At 40.0% G+C, this 20,466-nt stretch overlaps 2 protein-coding genes across 3 annotated transcripts in view; one reads left to right on the top strand and one right to left on the bottom strand.

The window, feature by feature from the left end:
- Positions 1-2,807: 2,807 nt before the first annotated feature.
- CIAO2A (cytosolic iron-sulfur assembly component 2A) lies at positions 2,808-19,760 on the bottom strand. Of its 2 annotated transcripts, none has more exons than XM_077747421.1 (5): positions 19,503-19,760; positions 13,448-13,612; positions 7,221-7,270; positions 5,279-5,324; positions 2,808-4,080 (listed from the first exon to the last, which is right to left on the bottom strand). In XM_077747421.1, exons 1-5 carry the CDS (start codon positions 19,624-19,626, stop codon positions 3,983-3,985), a joined length of 483 nt encoding a protein of 160 aa, XP_077603547.1. In that variant the 5' UTR covers positions 19,627-19,760; the 3' UTR covers positions 2,808-3,982. The 2 variants fall into 2 exon arrangements, with proteins under 2 accessions (XP_077603547.1, XP_077603556.1); XM_077747430.1 differs by having other exon boundaries at positions 19,469-19,548.
- Positions 19,761-19,987: 227 nt separating this feature from the next.
- Positions 19,988-20,466, top strand: part of SNX1 (sorting nexin 1) — a 38,290-nt gene continuing 37,811 nt past the window's right edge. Inside the window, exon 1 of the mRNA XM_077747409.1 lies at positions 19,988-20,043. Coding sequence (XP_077603535.1) covers positions 20,029-20,043 — 15 coding nt within the window. The 5' untranslated portion in view covers positions 19,988-20,028. The remainder of the gene's footprint in view (positions 20,044-20,466) is intronic.

Here is a 20,466-nt window from a genome sequence, read left to right as displayed (position 1 = left end):
TGCTTCTAACTCTCTAGCCTCTTTGTCCATCCAGCCGAGGCAAACTCAGGCACTTAAGAGATGGGCTGTATCATTCATTGCCTGCAGCAGAGGGGTTGAAGTATGGTTAAGTATGAACTCCAAGGGGACAGAGAGTGGCCAATAAGTCCTTGTATCCTTGACACCTGATAGTGCCTGGTACTCAAGAGTGCTCACTAAACTATCTGTTGATGAGAGCAGCAGTGAGTAAGTGTGTGAGTTGGTGAGAGTACACACTAGGGATCTCTGACTTCATTAGACTCCAGCCACCTGAAACTGACAAAGAACATTTCATACATCAGGGTCTCATAAGAAAGGAATATAAAAACAGCCCTATTCCTTAACCCCTATCTATGACTTCCTGGGTTTCCCAGACCATTGAGGGTACAGTGATAAGAAATGGTCAGAATTTAGGGACCTATGTGAATTTGATCCTAGCCTGTTAGTCTCAGAGCCCCTCTGATGACACCTGCCATATCTTTTAGCAGCAGATAGCCAGGAGCGCCTGGGTGGCTCTGTCAGTTAAGCATCTGACTTCAGCTCAGGTCGTGATCTCATAGTTCGTGGGTTTGAGCCCCATGTCAGGTTCTGTGCTGATATCATGGAGCATGATTGATATTCTCTGTCTGTCTCTCAAAAATAAATAAAATAAAAACATTTTTTAAAAGGCAGATAGCCAGGGCGCCTGGGTGACTCAGTCGGTTAAGCATCCAACTTCAGCTCAGGTCATGATCTCATGGTTCGTGGGTTCGAGCCCCGCATCGGGCTCTGTGCTGACAGCTAGCTCAGAGCCTGGAGGCTGTCTTAAGATTCCATATCTCCCTCTCTCTCTCTCTCTCTGACCCTTCCCTGATCACACTGTCTCTATCTCTCTGTCAAAAATAAATAAAACATTAAAAATTTAAAAAAAATAAAGGCAAATAGCCAATCAAAAAGCACTTGTATGCACACATGTGCACTGGCTGGGAGAACATGAAACAGGGTATATACACTAGGAACACAGCTCTTGCACTGGCCCTAGACTGCCGATTGCCATATGTAAGAGCTGTGTTCTTGCACACACAAGAACTCAGTGTTGGTGCTAAGGACCTTCTCGGGTGGATTTGTAATTTAGAAAAAAGTGATTACAGTGATGACTAAAAATCAGCAACATTTCATGACTTGTGGATCTGTGTATATATGCTGGGTGACAGATTTTTAATGACCTGGAAAAAAGGGAGAAGCCAATGAGACCTTTCATAGCAGATCAGGAATCCACAGTGACATTTCCACAAAGCTAGTGCTGCAATGCCACAATGTCTGTTTTTTCTGACAGTAGCACTGTTTGTAATCAAGAGAGGGAGAGAGAGAGAACATGGGGATGAAGCTGAGGCAGTGCAGAGCCTTAGCAGAAACCAAGATAGTTTCAAAGGCATGTCTATAACCAGTATGTTATAGAAGTTTTATTTTTGTCTTCCACTATCTTTTGACACTTGGTTGAGAAAACATGATCTTCCTCTGACCAACAGTGAAGATATGGGCAGACACATGATTTTCTGTCAGATTGTCTTCCTATCAGTTTTAATCACCAACTATCACTGCATTAAAGAATCAAGTCACATCTAGGAGCGTCTAGGTGGCTCAGGCGGTTGAGCATCTGGCTCTCAGTTTCGGCTCAGGTCATAATCTCATGGTTTGGGGGATTCAGTCCCACATTGGGCTCTGTGCTGACAGTGCAGAGCCTGCCAAGAAGTTCTCTCTCTCCCTCTCTTCCTCTCCCTAGCTCTTTCTCTTATAAAAAAAAAAAAAAAAAAGATAATCTAGTCACATCTAACAGCCAAAACTACAAACTTGGCATTAATTCTTTTGCTATGTTGAGTCTGCTTCAGGCTTTACAGCAGAGCAATGGGATGCAGTCCTCTGCTCTCTCTTCTTTCCTCCTCTTCAACTCCCCTGCTTTCTAATTATTTTACCACTGCTTTGGAGGTTGAGGAGGGAGGAGCACTACAGACAGGATGGTTCTGACTTAGCTGGTTGGCTCTGTGCTCTCGGCCTGCCTGGTGATTACAACTGGCTCTGTCTCTTGGGTTGGTACTTTCATGAGCCTACCAGAGCATCCTGCTGCACTCCTTGACCCTGGCACATGCATCTTCCCCCTTGCTGCTCACTTGCTGTCCTCTCTCCTCAGTCCCTGGGCACCAGGAAGGACATGTCCAGACCCTTTCTGTAGAGGTCTCCTTAGCTCTGCTGATGTCCTATTGGACACTGTCAAATATGAACCCACAGCACAGTCCATGAGAGATATTCATGTTCCTTGCCAGGCAGGCTCTGTCATCAAAGTCATTGGCCTTGTCTTTATTTTGCCCTCTAGATTTCCTAGGCAGGAGTCAGCCTGCTTCTGTGACCCAAACTTCAGCCCACTTCCGCCTTCTTTCTCAGGTCTGACTCAGGCACCAGTTTGCTGGATCTCCCACTGCAGGGAACACATTTCCAAACTCTCTGAGTTGTCTCCTTGGAACTGACCCCCCACAGATAGTGGTAGATGTCACTTCCCTACCCTTCTGTCAAAACGGGGGTTGGAACTCAACACAGCAACAGCTTTATCCAAAAAATCTCTTCATTAATCGTACCAAATCCTCTTGGTCTTTAAAACTCTGTATTCTCAAAGTGGATAAAGGGTATCCAAGAGCCATGGAATAAGTTCTCTAGTTTTCCCCTTTGTATCCTCAACTAAATTTAAGGCAGAAGAGTTCCATTCTAGTAACTTGTGCATTAGTTACTTATTGCTGTACAACAAATTACCCCAAAACTTAGTGGTATAAACGATAAACATTTATTATTGCTCACAGCTTCTCTGGGTCAGGAATTTGGGTGCCTTAGCTAGACAGTTCTGGCTCAGGTCTCTTGAGGATCCAATCAAGATATGAGCTTGACTGAGGCTGGAGGACCACTTCTAACATGGCTCACTCCTATGGCTTGCAATTTGGTGCTGGTTGTTGGTGGAAGGCCTCAGTTCCTCTCTTTCTGGAATTCTCCACAGGCTGGACTGTTCTCATAACAGGGTGGCTGGATTCCCGAGGAGTGAGCAATTCAAGAAATCAAGATGAATGCAACAACCCCTATTATGATCTAGCCTTGGAAGACACACACCATCACCCCTGATTCTTGATTAGCTACACCTACTAGCTCTAATTCACTATGGAAGGCAGCTCTACAGGGGCATGAACATCAGAAATGGAGGATCATTGGGGAACATCTGTGCCTTCTACACCCTGTTGCACTTCAAATGATTATTAGTCCCTAAAACAAACTGAAGAAAGTTCAAGTAGAGACTGTAAATTCAGACTGGTTAAATCAAAACTTCTTTGAGGACTTCTTAATCTCCAAAATTATGTATGATATCTGGCCCTCTCCACGTTTCTTCCTCATCTACAAATGGGTCCCATACTCTCCTTGAAGGAAGGCAGGGCCTAGGCTTGATTTTAAGGGTTTCTCTAGTTCTCAGATTGCTGATTCTACATAATAATAACAAAACAAAGCTTTGTAAATTTCTTTTAGAGTTAACATTAATACTAAAATTTATAATTCAATAAAAACTTTCTAAAGTATGTCATTACAAGAATCATCGCTGTTTTATTTATTCTACAGAGTAATGATTTAAATGGAATCCATTTGGACACAGTAAATATTTGACATGAAAAGTAGTTGTACCAGAAGAGGCATCAGAAAAATAGCAACTCGTCTGACACATAATAATTAGAAAATATTCTTCTGTCTGATCATTTAAGTGTTACAAATCCTGAGAATATTATACACTGAACAAACTAGGTATTACATATAATTAAATCTTCCTTGCAAATCATCCATTAAAAAAATGCTTTGAGGTACAAATCACCTATGTATTAAACATGAGTCTTATACATTTTACAAAGAATTTAAACAAATATATCAAACAATTAAAGTTAAGTGGCTCTTAAAACAGCTGTCAGTCAGGTTCAAGGACACACTGTTCCACGATTTCCCGTAAATTGGGGTTTTCCATTGCAGCTGCCACTCGCTCTTTGTCATTTATCTGCTTGTTGACTGCAAAATACAGACAAAAGTTAGCATAGGAACCGTGTCAATATATAGTAACAGACAAAAATTTTTTTAGCCTATTAAAACAGAATTTAACTCCTTGATAAATTAAAGCTGATTCTGGCGAATTATTCTTAAGTTCTAGAAGGGAGACTTACAGAGAAAAATACGCCCTATAATCCTACTACTCTTCCACAACTATTTTCATTTCTTTCTTTCTAGTCTTTGTCCATATACATATTTCCATATAGAGTAAAGAGTAAATACAATTTGAAATTTGCTGTTTTTTCCCCTTTAGCCTATTTTTTTAACTACAGGGTTATTTAATACATCAAAAATTATAAGTCTTCTAAATTAATTATAAAAGCTATGCTACATTGAGCATCTTTATACATACAGCCTTCTTTCTGGAAAGATTCTTAGAAGTGGCATTATTAGATCAAGGGATCTGAATATTTTCATGGTTTGATTATTACTACCGAATTACTTCACAACATTTTTTTACCAATTATATTGTCAACAATACATGAGGTATCAGTTTGTGAAAAATATCTGGTACTATAAATAAAAACAAATAAACACACGCATAAAGCAGGAAGTAAAAAAATGTCTCCACGTTTTTGTTGTAGTTTGTAATTTCTTTATTAATAATGAGAGAGAATATTACCCCATGTTTATCTCTTAGTTCTTCTGTGAATTTTCTGTTCATCTACTAGGTCTTTTTTTTTTAACGAGTCTGCATGGATCTTCATATAATAAAGGTATTGGTCCATATCTGTTGTCTATAATTTGCTAAAAGCACTCTCGATGTAAGAGTTCAAAAGAAATGTCCATATTTTTTTCTAGACCTTCAATTTCAAGTACATAGCTTCCTATTCTGCATTAAAGAAAAATATCAATCCCTCCTTAGAGTTTATAAGTCAAGGTCCCTCAAATTTGATATTCTTCAGAGATGTGCAGCTACTAGCCTAAAACAGCTAACGTCCACAGGGCCTATGTCTAGTTCATCTAGAATCCTGCTGAAAAACTACTTCCTTGAAAAGTCTAGGTTTCTCCACCTCAGGGAAGAATAACTAATTCTGCACTTTTTTGCAAATGATCCCTAGATAGTTAGATGGCAGAATAATTTGGTATCCAAGATGAAGTACTATCTGAAGTTGTTGGGTTTGTTTTTTTTTTTAATAATGAGTCAAGATTGACTTACTGTCTTCCTCTGTTGAGTGGGTTCCTTCAGAAATATAGATTTCCAACTAGGAAGAAAATATTAAAAGCAAAACATTTAGAGCACTCTACGATAATAAGTGAAGTGCAATGCACAATGGACTCAAGAGCCTAAGGATGAGAGCCCAAATCTTCTTTCTAACATCAATGACAGATCCCTCTAAAACAAGGACTGAAATTAGTAGGATTTTAAATTTTGGTTACCTGGTGGAAGGCTTGCAGGATTATTCCTATTAATTACTTTTTAAAATGCATACACACAAATAAAAATTTACACAAATGAGATCACATTCATAGTTCACTCATGGATCTCTCTAACCTACACTCTACCTCTTCCTCCCAAATTAGTACCTAAAGTATCTAAACTTCCTCCCTGCCCCAAGAAAACTATACTAATAATCTAGTGTAGTTTCTTCCACATTTTTCTTCATACCTTATAATGGAGTATAGATTTTATACACACACACACACACACACACACACACCCAGGGTTGGAAGTTTCTTCTTTGCTCATTTTACAAAAATGTGATAAAAAACAGTTTTCAGTATCCTCCTTTTTCTCATCCACTCTTATCTTGCTAAATGTACTCTCAAGTATAATATCGGTTAAGCTATCCCTTCTGGCCTGCTGCACTCCCTCAGATTAGCTAACCTCCAAGAACCAGAGCTTCTGAGATAAACCTGCAAAATTACTGCAAATCCCATGGTATATAAAGCATGCTATATGATAAACCCATGTCTACTCTCCAGAGAACACTGGAGTGTATCAACTAATTCTTTATATAGTTATTTCACTAGTGAGATAAATGTTTTTTAAGAGTAAAAAATACCATCTTGTTATGGTTAAAAGAGACCCTACAGATCATCTAGAATGGTCTTTTTAAAAAACAAAACACCATATAAATTCTCCTAGTGGATAACACTAACTCTTATTCCAGACAACAAAGCAACAGGTATAAAATCACCCTATACTCATTTACTTTGGTTTAAAATTATGCATAACTTACTACTCTGAAAAATGGAAAATAAAGAGGAAAAGTTTAGCATTTACCCTGCTATTCCTAAATGAACTACACCTCAGGGAAACCATTATAATTGGTTTGGTACCTTGCAGGCATAGAAGATTCTAAATTTGGGAGGTTATGGCCCTTTCTAAGTGGCTCTTACTTGGTCTTAAATTTTGCACATGAAAAGATGCTCAACATTATTAGCCACCAGAGAAATGAAAATCTAAACCATGAGTTATCACTTCTAACCCACCAGGATGGCTATAATGGAAAAGAGAGATTAGTAAGTGAAGATGTGGAGAAATCAGAACCCTTGTACTGCTGGTGGGAATGTAAAATGGTCAAGTAGCACTGGAAAACAGTCTAGCAGTTCCTCAAAAGGTTAAATATAGTTAGCAAAAGATCCAGCAATTCGCCGCCTAGGCGGAGGAAAAATGAAAACATATGCTCAAACAAATATATAACAGACAAAAAGTGGAAACAACCCAAATGTCCATCAACTAATCAACAGATAAACTATGGTATATTCATATAATGGAATAACATAAGGCAATAAAAAGGATTGAAATACTGACACATGCTACAACATAGATGAATTCTGAAAATAATATTTTAAGTGAAAAAAGACCATATGCTGTATGATTCCATTTGAATTAAACATCCAGAGTAAATAAATATATAGAGACCAAAAGAGGATCAGTGATTGCCTGGGGATGGAGGAAGGTTTAGGAAGGAAGGAAATAGGTGTGGGGTTTCTTACTGAGGTGATAAAAATGTTTTATAACTGACAGTAGTGATGGTGGCAAAACTCAGCGAACATACTAAAAACCATTAAATTGTAGACTTTAAACAGGTGAACTGTATGAAATGTGAATTAATCTCAATAAAGCGGTTATAAAACAACAAAATCTTCCTTACCTTATGTTTAAATGGTAAACACCGCTGAAGTTTTACTCTTAAGCACAGCCCTGTAGAGGGGAGGAAAAAAAGGCCCCAAATTATCTCTTCTTATTAGTTTTTGAAAAAGCAAACAGCTGTGGGTAGATATCTCCATACAGAACAGTAGCTAGAAACAGTTTTGGCTCAATGCAGTAGATGCTACCTTAGAGCCATGCACCATGCTAGCAACTTTTATATAGTCTTACATACTCCTCATAATAATCCAGTAAGCCAAATATTACCAACCCCATTCTATAAATTATGAAACTAAGATCACAATGTAACTTGCCCAATGTCACTGAGCTAGTAAAGTGGCAATTTGGACTAAAATTCAAGATGATTGCAAAGCCTAGGTCCTTTCTACCACATCAATTTACCTTCAAGCAAAGGTCAATTCACTCATTACACTTTACTGAACACTCAGACCAGATCACCCAAATTTTTAAAACCAAGTAAGAGCCACTTAGGGGCACCTGGGTGGCTCAGTTGGTTGAGCGTCTAACTTTGATCTCGCGGTTCATGAGTCTGAGCCCCATGTTGGGTTCTGTACTAACAGATCGAGCCTGGAGCCTGCTTTGGATTCCGTGTCTCCACCTCTCTGCGCCTCCCCCACTCAAGCACTGTGTCTCTTTTTAAATATATTATATAAGATATTATATTCAAATATAAGATATTAATTCAAATAGAAATTATATTCAAATATAAAAATATGTCTCTCCGGCTCTCTCTCAAATATAAATAATAAAAAAAAACATTTAAAAAATAATAATAAAACCAAGATAGAGCCACTTAAAAAAAGGACATAAAAAAAAAGGACATAAGAAACTTCACAAGTTTGGAATCCTCTATGCCACAACATACAAAGAGAATTGTTGCCCTTAAACAAGTTCCTCTGAAGTTCAGCTAGCCACCCCAATGCCAAGTCAGTTTAATGATTTTTTTTTTCCCAGTTGAGACAAAAGAGAAATTAAAACTGGGCTTGGAACAGATTCTCGGTGCCCATGCTCTATTTCTCTCCTACCTCAAAATAAGGAATGAATTTTTAACTAAATCAACATCCCTAGACACAGATGATAAATTGAATCCTTCTTATGCAAGAAAGTGTTTCCGAGTGCTTCGAGTCTAGAACACAGTAATTCCATAAGACATATCCAAGAACTTTAAACACAATATACCAATTATTTAAGGGGTTCTTCCTTCAGACAATCTCCTTAAAGCCTATCTGGAGAGCTCTTCCCCTCCCTCTGCCCCCCACACTGTCTCTTTAATCTGTTACCTGTATACCGTCTGAACATCCTCATGTGTTCTACTCACCGTTGGTAGGTGTTTTACCCATACAGTAAATAAGTGTTCCCCCAATTCACAAAGCACTTTCCTGAGCATCAGTATCCTCAAGAGAAGCAGAATAGCACTACTGAGATAGATACTTTGGGTTCAAAAGTGGCTCCACCACATACTAGCTATGTGACCCTGGGCAAGTTACTTAATTCTTCTGAACTTCAGTTTCCTTATCTGTAAAATATGTATTAGAATAGTACCCTGCTGGGGCGCCTGGGTGGCTTAGTCAGTTAAGCATCCGACTTTCGCTCAGGTCATGATCTCGTGGTTNTAAAAATAAATAAAAAAATTAAAAAAAAAAAAAAAAGAATAGTACCCTGCTATATAGGATTGTTGTAAGTAGTAAACAGTTATGCAATGTGCCTAAAATAGTACTTGGTACATAAAAAATATCTAATAAATATTAGCTATTACTATTGTACCATTTTCATTTTACAGCCAGGAGCCAACTCTGGGGCTCCAACCCACAAACCGTGAGATCATGACCTGAACCAAAGTTGGATGTTTAACTGACTGAGCCACCAAGGTGCCCCAAGAGTAAAAACTTTTTAATAAAGATTTCTTAATATGAACCAAGAGGCTTAGAAATACTTATATGACCCAATAATTCCAATTAAAGGAATTTATCCTGAGGCAATAACTAGAGATATATAAAAATATTTACATATGAAGTTGTTCATCATAATATTGTTTATAATTGTAAAAGCCAAAAAGTGGTCTAAATGGCATAAAACTTATGATATACTGATGTGATTAGCACAAACCTACAGGGCTATATAATTAAAAACTAATATTTAATGATGAATAAAAAACTGCCTATGCTTATCTATTTCATGCTTTCTATTACCTAACCCTTGTAATTCTGTTATTATCTGCTATTCTTATTATCTCTACTTTACAGATAAGGAAACTGAAGCTCAGAAAGGTTAATAAGTAACTTGCCTAAGGTCACAAAATGGCAGACCTGACAGAGTTGGAATTTTCACCCCGAGCACACATTCTTTTATGACAGCTGGTTTTTATTTTCTTCTTTATGCTTTTGCAGGGTTTCCAAATTATTGCCAAGAAACATTACTTTTATAATTTAAAAAACACAAAGTAAACATTACTTTTTGAAAAATCAATTTGCTAAAGGCTCTTAAAGTAACAGATCCTCTGTTCAAGAACTTTGTTCAAGACTGAACCGCAATCTCTATCAAAAGAACACCAGCATTCTTCACAGAGCTAAAACAAACAATCCTAAAATTTGTATGGAACCAGAAAAGACCCCGAATAGCCACAGCAACCTTGAAAAAGAAAACTAAAGCTGTAGGCATCACACTCCCAGACTTCAAGATGTATTAGAAAGCTGTAATCATCAAGACAGTTTGGTACTGGCACAAAAACAGATACTCAGATCAATGGAACAGAAAGAGAACCCAGAAATGGACACACAAATGTATGGCCAACTAATTTTTGACAAAGCAGGAAAGAATATGCAATGGAATAAAGACACTCTCTTCAGCAAATGGTGCTGGGAAAACTGGACACCGACACACATTAAAATGAACCTGGACCACTTTCTTACACCATACACAAAAATAAACTCAAAGTAGATGGAAGACCTAAATGTAAGAAAGGAAGCCACAAAAATCCTAGAGGAGAAAGCAGGCAAAAACCTCTTTGGAACCTCAGCCACAGCACCTTCTTACTCAACACATCTCCAGAGGCAAGGGAAACAAAAGCAAAAATGAATTATTGGGACCTCATCAAAATAAAAAGCATCTGCACAGCGAAGGAAACAATCAGCAAAACTAAAAGGCAACCGATGGAATGGGAGAAGATATTTGCAAACAACATATGAGATAAAGGGTTAGTACCCAAAATCTATAGAGAACTTATCAAACTCAACACCCAAATAACAAATAATCCAGTGAAGAAATGGGCACAGGACGTGAATAGACACTTCTCCAGAGAGGACATCCAGATGGCCAAGTGACAAATGAAAAGATGTTCAACATCATTCATCATCAGGGAAATACAAATTAAAACCACAATGAGATACTAACTCACACCTGTCAGAATGGCTAACATTAACAACTCAGGCAACAACAGATGTTGGCGCAGATGCGGAGAAAGAGAATCTCTTTTCCACTGCTGGTGGGAATGCAAACTGGTACAGCCACTCAGGAAAACAGTATGGAGTTTCCTCAAAAAATTAAAAACAGAACCATCCTATGACCCAGTAACNTTATCAAACTCAACACCCAAATAACAAATAATCCAGTGAAGAAATGGGCACAGGACGTGAATAGACACTTCTCCAGAGAGGACATCCAGATGGCCAAGTGACAAATGAAAAGATGTTCAACATCATTCATCATCAGGGAAATACAAATTAAAACCACAATGAGATACTAACTCACACCTGTCAGAATGGCTAACATTAACAACTCAGGCAACAACAGATGTTGGCGCAGATGCGGAGAAAGAGAATCTCTTTTCCACTGCTGGTGGGAATGCAAACTGGTACAGCCACTCAGGAAAACAGTATGGAGTTTCCTCAAAAAATTAAAAACAGAACCATCCTATGACCCAGTAACTGCACTACTAGGTATCTATCCAAGGGATACAGGTGTGCTGTTTCAAAGGGGCATATATGTTTATAGCAGCACTATCAACAATAGCCAAAGTATGGAAAGAACCCAAATGTCCATGGATGGATGAATGGATAAAGAAAATGTGGTGTATATATACATATATATATATATATATATATATGTATATATACAATGGAGTATTACTTGGCAATTAAAAGAATGAAATGTTGCCAGTTGCAACTACCTGGATAGAACCAGATGGTATTATGCTAAGCGAAATTAGTCAGTCAGAGAAAGACAAGTATCATATGGCTTCACTCATATGAGTAATTTAGGATACAAAACAGATGAACATAAGAGAAGGGAAGCAAAAATATTATAAAAACAAGAAGGGGGACAAAACATAAGAGACTCTTCAATACAGAGAACAAACAGAGGGTTGCTGGAGGGGTTGGGGGGGGGAATGGACTAAATGGGTAAGGGGCATTAAGGAATCTACTCCTGAAATCATTGTTCCACCACATGCTAACTAACTTGGATGTAAATTAAAAAATTAATTAATTAAAATTTAAAAAAGAACTCTTATACCAAAATATTTTAAGACACTCCCTTCACATCAAGAAAGCAGCAGCACTTCTGGTATCTGGTGATTCAGAAACTGTCCAATGACAAAAAAAAAAGTATGTATTCAAAAACGCTTTTTCCAGGGTGCCTGGCTGGCTCAGTCAGCAGAGCATGGGACTCTTAATCTCGAGATGTGAGCTCCAGCCCCACATTAGGTTCAGAGATTACTTAAAAATAAAATCTTTACAAACAAACACTAAAACCACTTTTTCTAATGGAATATTAATAGCCGTAATATTATCTATGAATTCACAAACCCTCCAGTCCCTCAAGATGTAGCCCATATGCTAGAAATCACTAATAGGGATCCCAGATCAACAAGTGAGAAAAGAAAAAACAGAAATCACAAGAATGGAAGCAATAATAAAATGCTTACTTTTCAATCTTTTTTATAAACTTATCTATTTTAAAATAGATAATATATTCCCATAGCTCACAAACTTAAAAATATAAAAAGGTATATATAGTAAAGTGTCCCCCCCATCCTGTCTCCAACCTGCTCAGTTCCTACCAACACGACTACCCACCCCCCATCACAGCTTCATTTCTTATGTATTCTTCATGCAGAGGCCATCAAATACAAATGTCGATTTTTGCCTTTTTTTACACAATGTAGCAATATTACACTTGCTTTTATTTCTTAACACTATGTAATAAAGATCTTTCCATATCAGTACACGGAGAGCTTCTTCATTCTTTTTAATAGCTACGTGGTATTCCATTGTTTAAATATATACTAGCATTGATTAAACAATCCCCTACTTATGAACATTTGGTTTGAAATACATTTCCTTTATCTTCTTTTTTTTAATTAATTTTTTTTAATGTTTATTTATTTCTGAAAGAGAGAGAGAGAGAGAGAATGTGAGCTGGGGAAGAGGCAGAGAGATAGAAACACAGAATCTGAAGCAGGCTCCAGGCTCTGAGCTATCAGCACAGAGCCCGATGTGGGGCTTGAACCCACAAGCCATGAGATCATAATCTGAGCCGAAGTCAGACACCCAACTGAGCCACCCAGGCACCCCTCCTTTATCTTCTTTATAGCAAAGTATATATTCAAAGATACCTCTTATATATCTTACTGTTAACTATTCCAAAATACTGGGAATGCAGACAGACTCTCAAATAGAAAACAGCCTTCAAAATAACCCCCCAAATAAAAAAAGTAAAAACAAACAAACAACAACAACAACAAAAAAAACACCTCTCCCAATAGGACTTCTGTCCATACTTCAGAAGCCAACAGAGCAGCTAGAGAAGAGGGTGATGGCAGCAGTGCTAGTCTGACAGCACCCACTTCGATCTCCGGAACTGAGGAGAGGACTAGTTCACATCCACTCTCTAGTGATTGCCGGTATATATACTAAAGACAAGCAGCATGGTGTAACTAAAGAAGGTATCACATTAGGAGTCAGGAGACCTGGGTTTGAGCCTCAGTCTCATAATCCTGGCTACATGATTCTGAGCAAGTCACTTAGACTCTTGGAGTCTTAGGTTCCTCAACTGAGAAATTCTCTCATAGCCTAATTGTGAAGGCTACAGAAGATATACATCTGAAAATACTCTGGGAACTATAAAGTGTGATACATGATGCTAATTGTTATTTTGGGCCACTATCAGTAAAAAAACTTAGAATTAAAAATATATTTACATATAAAGCCTTACCGATAAGGGTTGCCAAAGAGCAGTGAGGTACTGTTGGCGTGAACCTGATAATAACCAAATAGTCTTCTTCGTTTATCTCCTCAACCTCCACACTACTTTCCGTTACCACTTCCAGTTCTTCTAAGGTATTGGGCTTCTCTGGATCCCGGATGGTCCGAATCAAATCTGTAGAATCATCAGAGACAAGGTATCTTGTTAAAATATGATTATTCTAGGGGCACCTGGGTGGCTCAGTCAGTTGATCATCTGACTTTGGCTCAGGTCATGATCTCACAGTTCCTGAGAACTGCGTCAGCACAGAGCCTGCTTTGGATCCTCTGTCTCCCTCTGGCCCTCCCCTGCCTGTGCTCTCTCTCTCAAAAATAAATAAACATTTGGGGTGCCTGGGTGGCTCAGCTGGTTAAGCATCTGACTTCAGCTCAGGTCATGATCTCACAGTTTGCGGGTTTGAGCGTCGCAGCAGGCTCTGTGCTGGCAGCTCAGAGCCTGAAGCCTGCTCCGGATTCTGTGTCTCCCTCTCTCTCTGACCTTCCCCTTCTCACACTGTCTCTCTCTCTCAGAAATAAAGTGAAACATTAAAAAATTTTTAACAAAAAAAATAAACAATTAAAAAAACAAAAACCAGAAAGGCCCATGAATATTCTAAATAAGGGTGACTTTGCCAGTCCTAATCCAAACACTGCTTTTTTTTTTCACTGCTTTCTTCTTTTAACCAAATATCACAGTAACTCCCCAGATTTCTGACAAAAATTTTCACCACCAATTTCCTTTTGAGAAAACGGTTTTCTTGGATTATCAGATCATACCCCATTTCTTGGATCTAACATTGTTGAGAGAATATAAGTATGAGGAAAGTGTCATAGAAGCATAAGGGGAAGAAATAACTTTTACCTTGGGAGAATGTGGTATTGGGATTTATGAAAGCAGAATCTGAATCAAGCCTTTAAATATGGGTGACATTTCAATATCTGACATTTAAGGTGAAGGAACTAAAGGATCAGAAGTTTAGGGGTGCCTGGTTGGCTCAGTTGCTAATGCATGAGACTCTTGATCTTGGGGTTGTGAGTTTGCTCCCCATGTTGAGTGTAGATTACTTTAAAATATTTTTTTAGGGGCGCCTGGGTGGCTTAGTCGGTTAAGCGTCCGACTTTCGCTTAGGTCATGATCTCACAGTTCATGGGTTTGAGCCCCGCGTCAGGCTCTGTGCTGACAGCCAGCTCAGAGCCTGGAGCCTATTTCAGAGTCTGTATCTCCCTCTCTCTCCTAGAAATAAATAAAAATATAAAAAAATATATATTTTTTTAATTAAAAAAAAAAAAGGTTAGTCTGCCCAGAACCCAGCAGAAGTGAGGATATACGAGGTTAAGCCAGACCATCAAGGATCTTTTAGTCAGACACAGGCAATAGGGAATCAAGAGGTTCTGAACAAGGAGTTAACATGGACAGTACTACATTGTCAGCTGGTAATTCACCTACTAGCTGGCAGACTCAGAATTAAGAGTAGGGCCCAGGTATACCAGCTGAAAATTCTGGGCCCAAAATAGGCACATAACAATAGTAATGAAAAGGAGAGGACAGATGGAGAAGTCATTTCAGAGGCAGAATCAACAGAATTTGACAATTGTTTGGATGTAGAAGACAAGGAAAGGGAAAAAGGAAGATGACTCAGGTTTTAAGTCTGTCTGGGAGAATACTGATAGAATGAAAAAAAAAACAAACTGGAGAACACAGGAAGAAAGTTGGGTGGGGGCAGGGGCAACTGGGTTCAATTTTATATATAATGATTTTGAAGTGCTTAACGGGCACTGGAACATTCCAGCAATCACTGAATGGCGACGTAACGCTTAAGCGAGCTAAACAGACACATAAAAAGATGCTGAGGGTGCTGCGTGGCTCAGTCAGTTAAGTGGCGGACTCAGTTTTGGCTCAGGTCAATGACCTCACAGTTCATGTGTTTGAGCCCCAATCAGGCTTCACGCGGATAGTGCAGAGCCTTGTTGGGATTCTCCCTCTCTCCATCTCTCTCTGACCCTGCCCATCCCCCTCTCTAAATAAATAAGTTAAAAAAAAAAAAAAGCTCAACAGCACTTATTAGGGAAATGCAAATCAAAGCTACAATGATTTATAGATTTTAGATATTACCTCATACCTGTCAGAATGGCTAAAATCAACAACACAAGAAACAAGTGTTGACAAGGATGTGGAGAAAAAGGAAACCCTGGGCACTGCTGGTAGGAACGCAAACTGGCGCAGCCACTCTGGAAAACAGTATGGAGGTTCCTCAAAAAATTAAAATAGAACTACCTTACAATCCAGTAATCATACTACTGGGTATGTACCCAAAACATACAAAAACACTAATTCAAAGGGATACATGCATCCTGATATTTACTGCAGCATTATTTACAACAAACTATGGAAGCAGCCTAAGCGCATCCTCTGATAGGTGAATAAAGAAGATGTGAAACAGACTGAGAGACTGCATTATATATATAATGGAAAATTATTCAGCCATAAAAAATAATGAAATCTTGCCATTTGCAAGGACATGGATGGAGGTAGAGAGTATAATGCTAAGCTAAATAAGTCAGTCAGAGAAAGACAAATATCTATGATTTCACTTTTATGTAGAATTTAAGAAACAAAACAACCAAAGGGGGAAAAAAGACAAACCAAGGAACAGACTTTTAACTACAGAGAACTGATGGTTACCAGAGGGGAAGTAGGTAGGTGGTGGGTGAAACAGGTAAAGGGGATTACACTTATGAGGAGCACTGAATAATGTATAGAAATGTTGAGTCACTATATTGTTCACCTGAAACTAATGTAACACTATGTCAACTATACTGGAATTAAAATAAAAAACCTAATTTTAAAAAAAGGAGAGAGCACCAAAGCTACAGTGGTTGTTGAACCCATGGACTCACAAAGACGGAGTTTAACAGTAATTTTCAAGCTTGGCTGAACAATGGAATCATCAGGATTGCTTTAAAAACAAAACAAAAACTGATGTCGAAGCCCTTCACCTCAAGATCCTGATTTAACTGATTTGCAGCATGGCCTGGGCATGGAGGCTTTTAAAAATTTCCTCAGATTCTTCTTCCATTCTCAAATGGAAGGTTCAATTTGAGAACCACTAATGTGAAGGGAGAGACCCAAGAATAGATCTGTGGGAAGCTCCCAGTTTAGGGATCAGAAGGAGAAATAAAACCAAGAAGCAGAGATGGAAAGCAGGGTGGTTAACAACATTAAATGCTGCAGAAAAATTCAGATGGATGAGAGTTGAAACAGGTCTTTGGATCTATCACTCAGGAGATCACCTGTAAGAAAGCAGTTTCAGTAGAGGGATGAAGGCAGAAGCCAGCTTGCAAAAGGGGAACTGAGTGGGAACTGAAAATGTAGCCCAAAGGCTTCAGCAGGGAAGGGAAGGGAAAGGAAAAGAATCAAGGAACAATCACAATCGTAAGGGAAACTTGAGTGGTTTATAGCCCAAGGGGAAGGATCAAATAGAGGAAAAGAGACTGAAAAAGGGAGTGGGGGGGATGACTGGCAAAACAAGCAGAAGGGAATGAGACCATGAATGTGGAGCCTGGGTTGGCCTTGGAGAGGACAAGATTTCCTTCCTACTCTGAGGTTGTAGAAAAAGATGGAAAAGGATAATGAGAGAAATAGGTAGAAAGGAGAGCAGAGGAGTTCACATAGGATGGGATAATATTCTCAAGCCTGAGCTTTTGTTGTATTATTTATAGCACCCTTGTAATCAGAAATGCTACTGGGAAAACCAAATCAATAAAATTGCACCTTCTCCTCCCCAGCAACTCCTGGGCTTATCATTTGATTATCCACAGAATTTCAATATGGAGGCAGGAAAAAAATAAAAAAAGTTTCTCCTTCACAAGGCTCTGTCATCGTGGGGATCAGGCAAACACCACTTTTTAGAAAAAAATTTGCTTCGCCTCATCCTAGGCATATTCCCCGTAAGGCTCATTGATATAAGCCCATTATATTCTTTATATGCTACTTAAGCCTGAAATGAAATCAAACCCTGCATTAAACTTCTCTGGTTTTCTACTGATTTGAGAGCTCTGGATTTANAGAGAGAGAGGGAGTCACAGACTGAAACAGGCTCCAGGCTCTGAGCTGGCAGTCAGCACAGAGCCCGACGCGGGGCTCGAACCCACGAACCGTGAGATCATGACCTACGCGAAAGCCGGACGCTTAACCAACTAAGCCACCCAGGCGCCCCTGGATTTATTTCTTTAGAAAGAAAGTAATGTTGCTCTTCTCCCCTGATACATTACTCCCCTGATAAAAATTCTTCTATGGTTCTGCACTGATATGCTTTATTTACATTTAAACCTTCAGTATCCAATTCCAACCTGGGATCTAAAACAATTTTTTAACTGTGTATTTATTTTGAGACAGAAAAAGAGAGATGGCACAAGCAGGGTAGGGGTAGCCTCAGAGGGAGAGAGAGAATCTCAAGCAGGCTACAAGCTATCAACCGGATAGGAGGCTCCATGCCATGAACCGTGAGGTCATGACCTGAGATGAAATCAAGAGTCAGACGCTTAACGGACTGAGTTACCCAGGAGCCTCTAAAACAATTTTTGATAGCGCTTCCACCTTTAACCACAAACTCGTATCTAACCTGCAGCCCTGCCTATCTGCCATTCCCTAACATGTTATTTTCTCACCTCCATACTTTTGCTCCTTTTTCTCTTAGTATGCCTTCTACCTGCCATATATCCAGAACCTACTTCTACTTCAATGCCTAACTCAAGTGACTCCTCCTTAAACTCTTTCCAGATTCCCCAATCAGAGATTAGGATCTCTCCCTCCTCTGAACGTCTGTATCTCTTAATCAGGTCTATTGGTTTGTATTGCATATAATTAAGTCTATTTTTGCATATGTAGGTCTCTTTCCTCAATATAAACGAGGACAAGAATCATCTCTCTTCCAAAGCTGTATATCCCCAAGTAACGTTCTGTCCTGAGATGCTGTAGACAGAAGTCTAATAGGACAGGAATGTGTCCATTTTGTGGGGATCATTCCTCTTAGAATAATCATTCAGCTGGGGTTAAATCCTGCCTCTAGTAAGAGAGGGGTAAATTAGATTGGCTCCAAAGATCTTTTCCAATTCTGACCTCCTTCTACTGGCCCATAATCCTTGCCCACATTTTACTTGTATTCTCATGGTTAAATCTTTCACCCTGTCAGCCGGAATCTCTAAACGTTAGTTAGTGCCAGTCTTTTTAGTTTTCAAAAACAATAGTACATAAGTCCAAAAACAAGTAGTCATAAAGCAATTGTGAAATGGTGTAATGTGTGAAGTCTGAAATCAGAAGATATGGGCTTTGGTTTTTTGCCGTTGCTTTACTGGCAGTGTGACCTTCGGGTAGTTGTTTAACCATTCTAAGCCTTTGTTTTCTCATCTGTATAAAGAATATGGTCCCGGGGGAGGGGGGGGGAACGTTTAAAAAATACACGTGACTATATGTGTGTTTCTGTGTATTCGTATTTTGCACTCCAGCCTGGGCTGTGATAAGAAACTCTTAAGTTCGAGGCCCAGGTGTACGGGGAACCAGTCTTGTTCTCTTCTCTCAGAGGATCTCTGCATTTTCGTTTGCAAAGGAGAGAGGCCGTGACCTTGGGCCAGTCCCCAACCCGTTAGTCACCCAGCAGTGCTCTCGGTGGTGGCAGGAGGAGGAATGCGTACCCAGAGGTTAGGGAACGCAAGGAAGGAGACAAGTAGGGCAGCCAAGCCAGCGTTTCTTCTAACCAAACACCCTAGACTCCTGCTCTGCCTAGAAGTATTGAGAAGGCCACCGGGGCATGAGAGGGAAATGAAGCGTTTAAGACCTCCAGGCTCGGCTTAGCCCCAGGTTCAGGAAGAGCCCCGGTCCTAGAAAGACCCACATTCCTCCGTGACTCAGGACTCCGGAGAAAAGGCCGGAAAAAACCGGAGTCTCCACCCCCAGCCCTCAGGTGAAGCCCCGATTACCCCGGTCTCCACGTACAACGGCACACGCTGCCTTGGGTAAAATTAATTACCATAAACCTCTAGCGCTTTCTCTTCCATGATCCGGGGCTGCCGGGCAGCTCCCCGCTCAAAGAGGCGGGAGAGCCACAGGACTCTGCTCAGCGTCCAGGAGAGCAGCCCGGACACCCGCTCCATCCTCACGCTCCGCCATCCCTGGCGATTGTCCCACCCGAGCCACCGTCTCTCAGCAGAGGTCCTCGCGATTTATCAACTTCCTGGTCTTCAAACAGGCCGAGACAAGCTTAAAGCTCCAGCGGAGCAGAAAATAGGCGGGACCCGACGGAGTAGCGCGGAGGACCTAGGGAAGGGCCCCGCAAAGACTACAAGCCCCAGCATGCTTTGCTTGCTTCGGCGGGACAGGAGAAAAAAATTCCTCCCAGCACGCGATGCGCATTGCGTGCTGGGACGTATGGGACGTTTTCTTCGGAAGACAGAGAGCTATCTTCTGGGATTTGTAGTCTCAGATGGGGAAAGGGGGTGTAAGCAGTCTCTTAACTGCCACTGTTTGCCTCACTCAGCGCCTTCGATAAGCTAAAGATGAATCCTGAAGAGGTAGGGGAAAGGAGATATTGATTTCTACTGCTGGAGGAGGGTGTGCAAGGAGACTCTACTGTTATTTTTCTGAGGGAGCTGCTTCCAGCCAGTTTTCTTACTTCCTAGTCACGCCGGAAGTGAGTTTCCGTTGCCGTGAGACAATAATTTGGGAGCCCATTGAAGTTGTTGAGACGTCGCGGGGGCGGAGAGGGCTTTTTGATTTTCTCGTCGCAGAGGGACTCAAGCCCGCACAACTCCCCACTAAGAGCTGTTTCTGTCAGTCGCCTTCGAAGATAACTTAGAAGGAAAGCGCTTTCTCTGTGCCCAGGGTAACCCGTAGTGACATACTGGAAATCGTTATCCTAAAAAGAATGGTTTAAGTCCTCTGGTGGTCGTGGCTGTGATGAATGCCAGTATCAAGGTTGATGATATTACTTTTAT

The sequence above is a fragment of the Crocuta crocuta genome, unplaced genomic scaffold (assembly GCF_008692635.1).
Source record: "Crocuta crocuta isolate KB4526 unplaced genomic scaffold, BGI_CrCroc_1.0 scaffold130, whole genome shotgun sequence".
Lineage (NCBI taxonomy): Eukaryota > Metazoa > Chordata > Mammalia > Carnivora > Hyaenidae > Crocuta > Crocuta crocuta.
The sequence above is the reverse complement of the archived record's forward strand: the minus strand, read 5'-3'. Positions and strand labels throughout refer to the sequence as shown.

Excerpts from the sequence above, each read along its gene's own strand:
- CIAO2A (XM_077747421.1), bottom strand. The coding sequence starts at position 19,626 with ATGGAGCGGGTGTCCGGGCTGCTCTCCTGGACGCTGAGCAGAGTCCTG. Across the intron at positions 13,613-19,502 it reads GAAAGCGCTAGAGGTTTATG|ATTTGATTCGGACCATCCGG; the intron begins GTAATTAATTTT and ends ATGATTCTACAG. Across the intron at positions 5,325-7,220 it reads GTTTACCATTTAAACATAAG|TTGGAAATCTATATTTCTGA; the intron begins GTAAGGAAGATT and ends TTTTCTTCCTAG.